The sequence below is a fragment of the Phyllostomus discolor genome, chromosome 6 (genome assembly GCF_004126475.2).
Source record: "Phyllostomus discolor isolate MPI-MPIP mPhyDis1 chromosome 6, mPhyDis1.pri.v3, whole genome shotgun sequence".
Lineage (NCBI taxonomy): Eukaryota > Metazoa > Chordata > Mammalia > Chiroptera > Phyllostomidae > Phyllostomus > Phyllostomus discolor.
In genome coordinates this window covers 60,821,979-60,835,962 of record NC_040908.2, presented here as the reverse complement: position 1 = coordinate 60,835,962, position 13,984 = coordinate 60,821,979, and the positions used below count along the sequence as shown (strand labels likewise).

Here is a 13,984-nt window from a genome sequence, read left to right as displayed (position 1 = left end):
AGTTAGGATACAAAGTGGTAAGATGCTACTCTAAGGGAATTGCTGGTAATTTCAACTCTGTTCCTTAACTTCTGTCCTGTAATGAAAGATTTAATTTCCTTCTTTGTCTTAAATTCATTTTTTCTGTTTCTTTTTATCATGCTTGTATGTACTCTATTTTGAATTCAAATGGCTTCCCATACATGACAACCTGAAACAGAAATGATCCACTGGATCATTCCCTCAACTTGGAGTCTGAAGACCTTTTTGGAATCTGGGTTGTGTACTTTAACTAATGCTCTGTAAGTCTCAAGTTTCTCGTCTTTAATATGTGGAAGCACAATACCTACAATAAAGAATAATTGTAAGGATTCAATTTAACAAGAAAGGCTACATAAAATGGTATTATTATGCAAGTGGTAAATGTCCAACGTACTTGGATCTGTGAAGGTTTTAATGAGCTCTTCCATTGCCAGCATCCAAGAGACAGCAAGATGGCAGTTTTGCAGAAATACCCAGTTTCCTGATTTCATAGCATCTTTGATCATTCTTTCAGCAATGGGTCCTTGTCCTTGCCCCAGTGAAATTGACTGCACCCTGAGTTGAACAACCGCAACAAAACGCTGTTTTATGTTTTTTAAAGCAATGGAATTATTTAAAACTTTAAATATAGTAAACTCTTGCCTAGACTAAGCACACATTTAAAATCCTTATTCTAATAGATGTGTGAAACTTTTTTGTTTTTTAAAGAAACATTTTTACTATAACACACATACGGAAAAGTACAAAAAACAAATGTACAACTCTATGAATGATTACAAATGAACATCTGTGGCTGAGAAGAGAACTTTGCCAACATCCACGAGACATCTCTACTACACCCCTTTGCACTCCAATCATTCCCCTTGCTTCTTCACCAAGGTACTCACTATCCTGACTTCTACCTTGCAGGTCATGTTTTAAAAACTTTAAAAAAAATGAAGTCTAACATATATATAGAAACAGTACACAAATCAATAATGCATGGCTTAATGAATTCTTCCAAGGTAAATATACATATGTACCACCACTTAGGATGAAAAGAAAGAATATTACCATTATCCTCCTAATCAGTATCCTTCTTCATTCTCTTTTTATACATTTATTTTTTATTTTTTTAAATATATTTTATTGATCATCCTATTACAGTTGTTTCATTTATTTTCTCCCCTTTATTCCTTTCCACCCTGCACCCCCCCTCCCACCAGCATTACCCCTACCCTGCCATAGTTCACTTCTATGGTTCATACATATAAGTTCTTTGGCTTCTCCTTTCCCATACTATTCTTAACCTCCCCCCATCTATTTTGCCCCTACCATTTATGTTTCTTATTCCCTGTACCTTTATCCTATTTTCCCTGTCCCTCTCCCCACTGATAACCCTCCATGTGATCTCCATTTCTGTGATTCTGTTCCTGTTCTAGTTGTTTGCTTAGTTTGTTTTTGTTTCTATTTTTTTTAGGTTCAGTTGCTGATAGTTGTGAGTTTGTTTTCATTTTACTGTTTGTATTTTTGATCATCTTCTTTTTCTTAGATAAGTCCTTTTAACATTTTATATAATAAGGGCTTGGTGATGATGAACTCCTTTAACTTGACCTTATCTGGGAAGCACTTTATCTGCCCTTGCATTCTAAATGATAGCTTTGCTGGATAGAGTAATCTTGGGTGTAAGTCCTTACCTTTCATGACTTTGAATACTTCTTTCCAGCTCCTTCTTGCCTGCAAGGTCTCCTTTGAGAAATCAGCTGACAGTCTGATGGGAACTCCTTTGTAGGTAACTGTCTCCTTTTCTCTTGCTGCTTTTAAGCTTCCCTCCTTATTTTTAAACTTGGGTAATGTAATTATGATGTGCCTTGGTGTGTCTCTCCTTAAGACCAACTTCTTTGGGAGTCTCTGAGCTTCCTGGACTTCCTGGAAGTCTATTTTGTTTGTCAGATTGGGGAAGTTCTCCTTCATTATTTGTTCAAATAAGTTTTCTTTTTTCTTTTTCTTTTAATTTTTAAAAAATTTTAATCATTGTTCAAGTACAGTTTTCTCCCCCCTACTCCCATTCCAGCCCACCCACCCAACCCTCCCCTCTTCCCCCCATTACCCCCCACCCCTAGTTTTTGTCCATGTGTCCTCCAAATTTGCTCCTGTAAACCCTACCCATCCCCCCCTGAAATTCCCTCTTCTCTCCCCTCTGGCCACTGTCAGACTATCCCCTATTTCAGTGTCTTTGGTTATATTTTGCTAGTTTTTTTTTTTGTTGTTGTTGTTGTTTAGATTCCTGTTGAAGGTGATATCATGTGGTATTTGTCTCAAATAAGTTTTCAATAAGTTTTCTTGGTCTTTCTCTTCTCCTCCTGGCACCCCTATGATTTGGATGTTAGAATGTTTAAAGATGTCCTGGAGGTTCTTAATCCTCTCCTCATTTTTCTGAATTCTTGTTTCTTCCTTCTGTTCTGGTTCAATGTTTCTTCCTTCTGCTCCAAACCATTGATTTGAATCACAGTTTCCTTCCTGTCACTGTTGGTTCCCTGTAGACTTTTCTTCATTTCACATGATGCAACCTTCATTGCTGCCTGGGTCTTTTTTATGCTGTTGAAGTACCCAGTGAGTTCCTTAAGCATCCTGATAACCAGTGTTTTGAACCATGCATCTGATAGGCTGACTATCTATTTGTTGCTTAGTGGTATTTTTTCTGGAACTTTGAACTATTCTTTCATTTGGGCCATTTTTTTTTGTCTCAGCATATGCCTGTTCCATAGTAAGGGGAAGAGCCTTAGGTGTTCACCAGGGTAGGGCAACCCATATTGCTGTGTTGTGACACTGTATGTGGGGGAAGGGTCTGAGAGGGAACAGTGCCACTTGCTCCTCTCTCTGCCAGTGTTTAGTCACTTTCCTGGCTACCCACAACCAAATTAGTCCTTTTTGGTGCTGATTCCCGAGTGGGTGGGTTTGTGTATGTTCTAGGACCCTGTGGGTCTCTCCAACAGACTCTCCTGTGAAGCTGGGAGTTTCTCCTGCTGCCACCTCAGCCCCCACTGGTGTTTTTAGTCAGAGGCTTTGAGGCTTTATTTCCCTGCACTAGAACCCTGGGTTGCATGGTCTGTCTCGATCCCCAGTTGTTCCTCCCGGTTTATTTGCACAGGAATTTGGGACTGCCCAGTCTGCAATCCACCACCTCACCCAGACCTCCAGCTGCTGCCTTGCTACAAGTCCTCTCTACCTGGCTGCCCATCTCTGCCCCTCCTACTAGTCTGGATGGATGTTTTTCCTTTAAGTCCTTGGTTGTCAGATTTCCATACAGTTTGATTTTCTGTCATTTCTCCTTGTTTTTCATTTTTAAATTGGTTGTTGTCCTTCTTTTGGTTGTGTGAGGAGGCACAGTGTGTCTACCTACACTTCCATCTTGGCCAGAAGTCATGGTTTGAGTTTTTGGCTTACTATGTTTTATGTTGGAATTTCTTTTTCTTTTTCCTTCCTATCTAATGTTGGGTTACAACATTGCACTATATATTCCTTTGTCCCTGTCCTAGTTTGGAAGCTATAGATTATGTATTATTATATTTTAGTGCTTTCCCTTAAAATTGCATCATGTCCATTTAACCACAAAACTTCGGCCTAAGGCAATACAGAGTTATTCTGTACTCATTTTTTTCTCCTCATGAATGCATCAATTACTTAGCATACATTAACTACCCGTTAACATCTCTTCCAATTCTCTAATTGCTATCTTGAATGCTTTTGCCTTTAATAATTTCTATGAAATACTTAAGACATACAAAAGTTAAAGCCAATATAATGAGTATCCATGTACCTATAACAGCTTAAGAAATAAAACTTTATGTAGATAACCTGATCCTGCAGTGTGCCCCTTCCTGTTCACTTGTCTCTCATCACTCACCTTCACTCTGCAAGGTCACTGCTCTCCTGTATTTGGTATAATTTACCTTACTACTATTGCAAAAATATGAATTCCTGAACAATATATAATATATATGAGTATATGTTTAAAAACCTTACTGGAAGTCCTAGCTACAATGGTCAGACAAGAAAAAGAAATAAAAGGCATCTAAATTAGAAAGGAAGAAGTAAAGCTGTCATTATTTGCAGATGACATGATACTATACATAGAGAGCCCTAAGAATTACACCAAAACTACATTAGAACTGATACATGAATTCAGTAAAATAGTAACATACAAAATTAATATTAAAAAATTGGCTGCATTTTTGTACACTGATAACAAAGTATCAGGAAAAACAATGAAGAAAACAGTCCCACTTATGATTGCATTAAAAATAAAATACCAGAATAAATGTAACCAAAGAGGTAAAAGACCTATACTGAGGATATTATAAGACATTATAGAAGGTACAAATAAATAGAAGTATATACCATGCTCATGGATAGGAAGAATTGACATTGTTAAAAAGTCCATACTACCCAAAGCAATCTATATAGATTCAATACAATCCCTATAAAAACATAAATTTTTCTTAGAACCAGAACAAATAAGCCTAAAGTTTGTATGGAACCACAAATAGACACAGCAATCTTGAGAAAGAAGAAGAAATTTGGACATATCACACTACCTGGTATCAAACTATACTACAAGGGTATAGTAATAAAAAACACAATGGTTTTGACATAAGAGCAGGTACATAGATAATCAGAACAGAATAGAGAGACCATGCCTATATGGGCAATTAACCTATGACAAAGGAGGAAAGGATATACAGTGGGGGTAAAGACAATCTATTCAATAAATGGTGTTGAGAAAACTGGACAAATACATGTAAAAAAAAAAGCCAGATCACATTCTTATACTATATGCAATAATAAACTCAAAATGGATTAAAGATTTAAATGTAAGACCCAAAACCACAAAACTCCTAAAAGAAAACATATGCAGTAAACTCTGACAACACACTTAGAAATATTTTTTTCTGATATATGTCCTCAGACAAGGGAAACAAAAGAAAAAAAATAAACAAATGGAACTACATCAAAATAAAGTTTTTGTACTGCAAAAGAAACCATCAATGAAACACAAAAACAACCTACCAAATGAAGAAGATATTTACCAATGATATATCTAATAAGGCTTTAATATCCAAACTTTATAAAGAATTCATAGAACTTACACCAAAAACAATGTAATTAAAGAATGGGCCGAGGACCTGAATAGACACTTCTGCAATGAGGGCACAGGCTCATGAAAAGATGCTCATAATCACTAACCATCACATATGAGATATCACATATGGGATAACCACAATGAGATATCATCTCACACCTGTCAGAATAGCTATCATCAATAAATCAACAAACATATGCACTGAGAATGTAGAGAATAGGGAACCCTCATGTACTGTTGGTGGGATTGCAAATTAGTGCAGCCCGTATGGAGAACAGCATGGATGTTCCTCAAAAAATGAAAAATACAACTACCTTATTGACTCAGCAATTCCACTTCTGGGTATTTATCTGAAGAGATCTAAAACACTAATTCAAAAAGATATATGCACCCCTATGTTCAAACTAATATAAAATAATATTGAATGCCAGCTGTAACTGAAAAAAAGAACAGGAAAAAATTGCGGATATTATTTTGACTACAAGTAAAAAGTTTTCCATTAAAAGTTTTAAAAAACATTTTATACTTCTCCCATATTATATACTTTTTCTGCAACCATATATTACTTTGTATGACTCATCCATATTGACATACTGGTTCTAATTTATTCATACTCATGGCTATATTGTATTCAATTTTATGAATATACCACAATTTATATAACCATTTTTTACATGGAAATTTTGGTTGCTTCCAGTTTTTTTGTTTTTATCAATTATATTGTTACAAATATTCTTGAACATGACTCCTTGCACACATGTGAATCATTTTGTTCTAGGGTGCAAAGTCAGTGGTGAATGTTTAGCATAATGGGGTTGCTATCTTCAATTTTAATATACTGTCAATTACTCTTCAAAGTGATTTTAACTTCTGCTTGCAGTATGAATGTCTCTATATCCATATCTTTGTTACCATTTTGCAATTTGATATGTATGAAATGACATCTCCTTATGGTTTTAGTTTGTTGTTTCCTAATTACTAGGAATGTTTGATATCTTTTCATATTCTTACCAGGTATTTAGGTTTCCTCCTCTGAGAACTTCTCATTATATTCTTTGTCTTTGTTCCTGTTGAATTGTTTTCTTTTTCTTATTAATTCACAGGAGCTCTTAATAGTTCTGTATGCTAATTCTTTGTGAGAACTTCAGAACCAAAGGCAGATGTCTAGGACCATTTGATGGTTAAATGTATGTGTCAGTTTCCAGACATTCGGCCAAACATTTTGGGTGAGTCTGTGAGGATGTTTCTGGTTTATATTAACATTTAAATTAGTAGACTGAGTAAATCAAATTGGCCTCCTTAATGTGGATGGGCACAACCAATCTACTGAAGACTGGAGTAGAAGAAAAATGCTGAATAAAATCAAACTCCTGCATAACTGTTTGAGCTAGGGCATTGGTCTTTTCAGGCCTCTGGAATCAGACAGGAACATTGGCTCTTCTTGCGTCCTGAGCCTGCTGGCTTTCATGGTGGAATTTACACCATCAGTTCTTCTGGTTTCCAGGCCTTTGCACTTGGGCTGGGATTATATATCTACTCTCCTGGGTTTCTAGTTTGCTGACTGCAGATTTTGGGACTTCTTGGCCTCTATAATCATGTAAACCAATTTCTCATATATATACTACATATATATTCACATAAGATATATAGAGTATTATATTATATACATATTATACATACACACTGTGGACTCTGTTTTGCTGCAGAGGCCTAACAGATAACAAACTGCAAACGAACAGAGGGGACCCATCATCTGTAATCCCCAGTCCAGGGACCAGGCCAGGCCAGCCACCCCATGCAGGGGCTTGTCAGAGCTGGAGGGTACCTCCTAGATACGAGACTCCTACTGTGGTATTGTGCCCTTTCCTAGCCATCTGGACACTGTCTTGGAGAGGAATGGGGAAAGAAGGAGAAACCAGGAAAACTAAGTATTTATGAGAAAGAAATCAAATCAGCTTACCCTAGAGACATTTACATCAGAAGAAAATATAATAATGAGTTAAACTTCCCCCTTGCCCTGTCACTCAGCATAGCAGAGGCTCATGAGATAGATGAGGTTAATACAATATAAAAAACTATAGTTTTTTTCATATTTGATCATAAGGAATAAACAATAGTCCTTTTACAGTTACATTAAAAATGTCTTAAATAACAAGTAAGTTTTAGTCACTGTCCCACTAGATTATCATACTTCAACATTTTAAACAATCTTATGTTTCTTAAGTGAAATTTACATCTGCTCTTATGGTTTTTGAGTCCATTATAACATACTTAGCTAAATATTAATGTATCTTCATTTATTTAGTAAAGGCTACCTTAATGTAGGGATTTACACTCCAAAGAAGGAGCCAAAAGGGCAAATTTTAACAAGATGTTCATATGAGTTGTTAGTACTGCATAATATGACCTTACCGTTCTGAATATCCACTCTCCCGGGCAAACCTCTGAAATGCGCCCAGGGGATCTGAGCCTGTGCTTAAGATAAATACCAGGGGAGTGTTGCATGACATGTCTTGATACAGAGTAGGCAGGTCGGTAGGTGGTGTCTCTATAAAGTGTTTTCCAAGATTTTCTATTACAAAGTCCGTAAGAGCAAAAACCACCTGAAACATGAAAAGAAAAATATTAAAAAACTGTGTTGGTTGTGTCCTTCATAATTTTATCTTATTTCCCCCTCAACTTCTCAGAGGTTGGTGCTCTGTACTTTGAATTAATTCTCTCTTGATTAGATCTATTTCTTCCTATGGATCAATTTGGTGGATTTGTACACTGCATGACTTCTGACAGCTGTGGTTCTCATGACTTCATTGACCAGGATGAACTACTGGATGAGAGGAAAGGCCCTCATCATTCCATCTATGAACCTGCAGTCTCCTCATCCTTGCCCCTTTTTGTTCCACCCCTCTCGCATTTGTGTGGACTTCTCTTTCAGTTCTTCCAGTGTTTCTTTCTGCATTATTGATCTCTCCCTTTCTCTGTGACCTCCCAATCATCATACAACTAGGCTCTACTGTCTCCTAGTCTTAAAACCCAAACAAGAGCCTTCTCTTGATTGCAGGCCCCTCCCAGATACTTTTTCATTTCCTTGCTCTCCATTCACAAGCCAACTTCTCAGAATAATTGACTCCATATATCGCCTCACCATCTTCATCTCTCATTTACTCATCAGCCTCTTCTGATCTCTCTTGGGAAGGAGCCTCAGCCATCATGATCATCCCCCTGCCTGGCCATTTTCTGCACCAATGTGTTTCCTTCATTGATCTCGCCCTAGCCAACCTACCTATTTCTGCTCTTGCAGACCTTGTCTCCTGGTAGCCCATGTGGAGTCTTTCTTTGAGACAGAAAAAAATGTCCCTTTTTAAGATACCTGTGCCAGAAAACTGTCATGATAAATAGACAAACCTAACCTACAGTATCTACAGTGAGCCCTGACTGGTGTGCCTCAGTGGATTGGGTGTCATCTTGTAAACTGAAAGGTCATAGGTTTGATTCCCAGTCAGGGCACATGCCTGGGTCGTGGGCCAGGTTCCTGGTTGGGGGGCATGTGAGAGGCAATTGATGTTTCTCTCGCACATCAGTTTCTCCCCCTCTCTTCCCCTCTCTCCAAAAATGAATAAATAAAATCTTAAAAAATTGTCTACAATGAATGACTGCCTTAAAGGTGAGGCAGTGCTCACCGTTCACAACTGTCAGCAGCAGCCTAGCCTTACCATTAGCCCTCCGTTAGATGTTGATGACACCCTGTCCCAGCAAGCCTCACTGAGTTTGTGCTGTTGTTTCGGGAGGGGCATCCTGACCTGGTTCAGGGCCCTGGATTTGGATGGCACCCCAATGTGGCCAAACTGGGGAAAGATGCTCACACGCTTGCCCACCTGAGTGAGCATACATGGAGGTGCTTATCGTGGGTGGCACGGTCCAGAAGGGACAGCCTTGTGGTGGGGCCAGAGCTTTGTTCTAGCCATGCCGCTGTGTGACTGAGTATAATTCCAGCATAAGTTTCTTTAGAATTTTTATTTAAAATATTTTCAATGGTATGAGCTATTTATTTGCTTTCTACTTTGACAAAAAGTGCTCATAGAGTTCACAATAACTGACAACAAGATGAAGTACCAGTGATTCATTTCTTGGAGCTATTATGTAAATATAAAAGTGGTAACACACTCATGATATGCTTTTGAATTTAAAAGTTGGAAAATATTTTTCTGGTAAACAGGACAATCTATTACTATTAAATAGAGATCTAGGCTTCCAATAGCTTTATTAATGAAAGATCACAAACTACTAGTTACATGTGCAATTTCTCATGTGTATGCACTGCTTTTCTTTATGAAACATGTCAAATATTGAGAAAATAAGTTTGCATAAAACATATCCTTGGCTAGGCTCTAGTCTGCCTCATATGTACTCAGAAATACGTATATCCAAGAACATGGTACATTGAGTAGGGAAAGGAGATGTATCAGGTTAAGCAATAGAGCCAAGATTTCCTGTGGAATTCACATGCAGTTTTCTGTGTTTTGATTTGCTTTAGTGTGATTTGTCCCTCTAGTGATATGTAAGGTTCATGATTCTCAGGTGGAGGAAGAGGCAATACAATAGAATAGTTTCCTATAGTGCATTAAGGATCTTGTCCATATAAAAGATAAAGGTAACAACTCCTATCTCATTCACTCAGCATAGAGTCTTCTTGGATTCTAGTTATTCCAGTCAGTATAAATGAACCAGGCTTCCTTTCTGATTTTGAATCCATCACTGACGTTACAGCCTGAATAGGGAGTGTTCCCTTATGGCTGACAATGCTGCTGGGCTCGTAGGAGTATTGAAGGTATCCTGCCCTGGCATTTCTTACCAGTTCCCCAGCTGCAGCTTATGTGCACTCTATCTAAAATACCCTTACTTTCAGAGTGTTGACCAGATCCCATTCCATCCAAGAAAGTCTTATTATTCTGCAGTGGTCCTGAGTCTGTAGTTAATTTGGAGTCTTTATGTGTACCCCTGTACAATGCTTCTGTAGGTCTTAGATAGTATCTACTGACCTTCTCCTCAAGGTCCTTCCACATCACATGGTTGGAACTGATCAACTTCTGGGACCCTTCTGGAATCTTGCTGTTTTATTCTCATCAAGGGCTTTGTGGACATAATGGCAATAACTTGCCATGGAAATGCTTCAGATTTCTCATATACCTAGGATGTACAGAATCAGGTGTTTCTTGAAGATCACCCTCAGCAAATTCCATGTCTGGTTGCAGGATCAGAGGACTTACAGTCTCCTCCCTGTTTATCACCAAGTTCTTTGTAAGAGCTCTTCTTACTCTGTTTTTTATAAGTTGAGTTCCCCAATTCTGATATATGAGACTCCATTATGTTTTGTTTAGAACTCTTTCCTTGATCTGCCGCTTGTCCTTTAGACAGTCTCTGGCTGAGGCCCCCAGAGCATTTTTACGTCTTCCCTCCCTATCAGAATCCACTGGGCTTTCCCACGGGGAATTCCTGATTCAGATATACTTTTTAAAAAGGTATTAAAGTGCTGATAGTACACAAATTCACTGTTGAGACTGTGTTTTGAAATTCCCTGCCCAGAGGAAGAGGTGGTTTTGTGCTTTCATTGTGATGAGAAGATAAGTTTAAATGTTTGGGAATGATGACCCCTTCTCATCCTTCATTAGTGACCAAACCTCATTTAAGCTATTAGATGAAGAATAAAGACCCTGGGTGGCTGACAAATTACATGTTATAACACCTGTGCTTACACTTCTTCCATCACAGTCAAGAACCTGAAGAAAATTTTAAAAAATTTAAATTGCAGCTTACACTCAATATTATTTTCTATTAGTTTTAGGTATATTGCATAGTGGTTAGACAATCATATCCTTTACAAATTGTTCCCCCTATGTTCCCAGGACTCACCTGTCAACATACATAGTTATTACAATATTATTGACTATATTCCCTGTGCCGTATTTTACATCCTCATGACTAATCTGTAACCACCAATCTGTACTTCTCAATCCCTTCACATTTTCCTCCAGCCCCGAACCCCCTTTGGCCACATCACTCTGAATATGCCTGATCTCATCTGATCTTGGAAGCAAAACAAGGTTGGGCCTGGTTAGTATTTGGGTGAAACGCTCAAGAACTTAAAAGAAATTGTGGTAAAATTTTACCACATGCAAAATTTATCATTTTAAGTATATAGTTTTAAGTATATACCATTTTAAGTATATAGTTTACTGGTATTGCATGCAAAATGTATCATCTTAACCATTTTAAGTATATAGTTTACTGGTATTGAATGCATTCATAATGTTGTGAAACTATCACCACCATCTATGCCTGTGCATATTCAAATTAGTGAGCCCTAAAGGAGAAAGCAAGAGAATGTTAAATGGAATAAGGAAGTGTTTTTCTTTTCCTTGCAGAAGGTTAACAGATAGGGATAGGTCATTGAACTGGTTTTGGAAAGTTTAGTATCTTAAACTTACTAATAATAATTATACATTTTAGTAGCAGTGTTGTCAGCACAAATCCATCAAGGTGAATTTTCTTCCTTAAATTCAGAATCAGTTTTCAATGGTTTCTTTAATTTGTCTACATCTTCTTTCAGCTGATCCAAAAGGTGACTTAAAAATTCTTGAAATCAAAATGGTGGTAGGAGATATTTTTACCATATTTCCCTTAAAGAACACCAATTTTGACACTCATGCATAAGAGTACCTTTGTGGGAGTACTCTTTATGTACTCCCACAGGAGAGTTCAAGCATATGATTAGAGCAAAAAAAAATTCAAAATTGGATGCATTGAAGAAACTAAGAGGAACAGTTTCACTTTACCTGTGTCATTACCATCTCCCAAGGTGGCACAGCTCAGTACCAAGACTGACCTTCTCAGCACAAGATTTCTCTCACAGGGGAAAGTGAGAACATGTGAATAACCTCCTGACATTCCTAGCTGTGTAGGACACTGTCAAAGAGTTCCATATCTTTCATACACCATCCAGAATAGTGATTTGTGAACTGCCCAACTGGAGTGTGCTGAGTGACTGGGAGAACAGCAGCCAGGGCTCAGAATGGAACATATGGAAAGTGGTTCCTACTAACTGCTTCTCAGGCTCCATCAGGAAGCCTGCCCACAAGATGCTGAGGATGCCTCACCTGAGCATCCTCCCAGTGACCATGTACAAAAAGTTGATCCAACTCTGTGAAATGGAAGAAGGCACACAAACATAAGCATTCAGCACCATCTTAGGGGAAGTAAACAGGCTCCAACACCTGGGCTTGCTTTGAAGAACTGAAAGAATGAATACAACCTTAAAAATTCTCCCCAAGAGGGAAGAAGAAGTGAGGAGCTAGCATATCCTTAGAAAAGGTATGAGAAGGCCTCAACTCCTTAATAGGACTGTCAGAAGGTATCTCTCTCCTAAAGCCTGTTAGTGAAGACTGAAGGAGGTGACTGATTTTTTAAATGTGAAAACACCAATGTAAAAATCAAGCAACATGAAAAATCATGGAAATAGATACCAACAAAGGAGCATAATAATTTTCCAGTCACCTCAAAGAAATGAATGTCTATGATTTTTTAGATAAAGGATTCAAAATATTTGTTTTAAGGAAGCTCAGTGAGCTACAAAGAAAATACAGAAAGACAATGAAACAAAATCAGGAAAAAAATACATCAGCAAAAATTAGAAGTTCAATAGGGAAATAAAAATAATAAAAATGAATGAAATGAAAAATGCAATACAGAGCACCAACATCAAATGAATCAAGCAGAAGAAAGTATCTGTGAAATAGGAGACAGGTCCTATAATATTATTCAGTCAGAGGAGAATAAAGAAAATAAATCTATATAGTTCTAGAGGGGAAGGAAAAGGGGGCAGAAAGCTTATTTAAAGAAATACTCACTGAGAAATTCCCCACATCTGGGGTGAGATTTAGACATCTAAGTTCATGAAGCTTCTAGATTCCTTCAAAATTTCAATCCAAAAATGGTCTTTTAGAAGATACATTACAATAAACGTGTTTACAAATCAAAGAGAAAGAGATTTTTAAAAATAGCAAGAGAAGAAAAAAAACTCACAAACAAAGGAACTCCCATAAGGCTGTCAGTAGATTTCTCAGCACAAACCTTTCAGACCAGGAGAGAATGGATGATATAGTTATTCAAAGTGCCACCCCACACCAAAAACAAACAAACAAACAAATAAACAAACACAAACCCCAAACAGTTAACCAAAAATCTTTACTCATCAAAGATATCCTTCTAAAAAGTAGGAAAGATACTTTTCTAAACAAACTAAAGCTGAAAGGGTATATTACCGCTAGATCTGCCTTACAACAAATGCTGAAGAGAGTTCTTCAAGCTGAAATGAAAGAATGCTAATTAGTAACATGAAAACATAAAAATATTAAGACATTGGTAAAGGTAAGTATATAGACAAATTCAGAATATTCTCATACTGAATTATGTTGTGTTAATCACTTAACTCTAGTAAAAGGTTAAAGGATAAAAGTATTAAAATAACTATAGCTAAAATAATTTGTTAATGGATACACTGTATAAAAAAGTAAACTGTGACATCAAATAATAAAAAGTGTGTATATGAGGTTTTGCATACAATTGATATTGAGTTGTTAATCTGCTTAAAATAGACTTATATTTATCATAGTAACAGAAGTTCTAGCCAGAGCAATTGGACAAGAAAAAGAAAAGATCCATATCAGAAAGGAAGAAGTAAAACTGTTATTATTTGCAGATGACTTTATCTTGTATATAGAAAATCCTGACTTAAAGAAAAAAGCCTGTTAGACCTAATAAATGGATTCAGTAAAGCAGCAGAACACA

The 13,984-nt window shown here is 37.1% G+C and overlaps 1 protein-coding gene across 2 annotated transcripts in view; it reads right to left on the bottom strand.

Annotated features, from left to right (window-relative positions):
• DNAH6 (dynein axonemal heavy chain 6) overlaps positions 1 to 13,984 on the bottom strand; it is a 259,454-nt gene that overhangs the window by 34,321 nt on the left and 211,149 nt on the right. For both annotated transcript variants that reach the window (XM_036028222.1, XM_036028224.1), the window contains 2 exons: positions 7,556 to 7,746; positions 416 to 576 (listed from right to left, as the gene is read on the bottom strand). In XM_036028222.1, the coding sequence (XP_035884115.1) occupies positions 416 to 576; positions 7,556 to 7,746 (352 nt within the window). The remainder of the gene's footprint in view (positions 1 to 415; positions 577 to 7,555; positions 7,747 to 13,984) is intronic.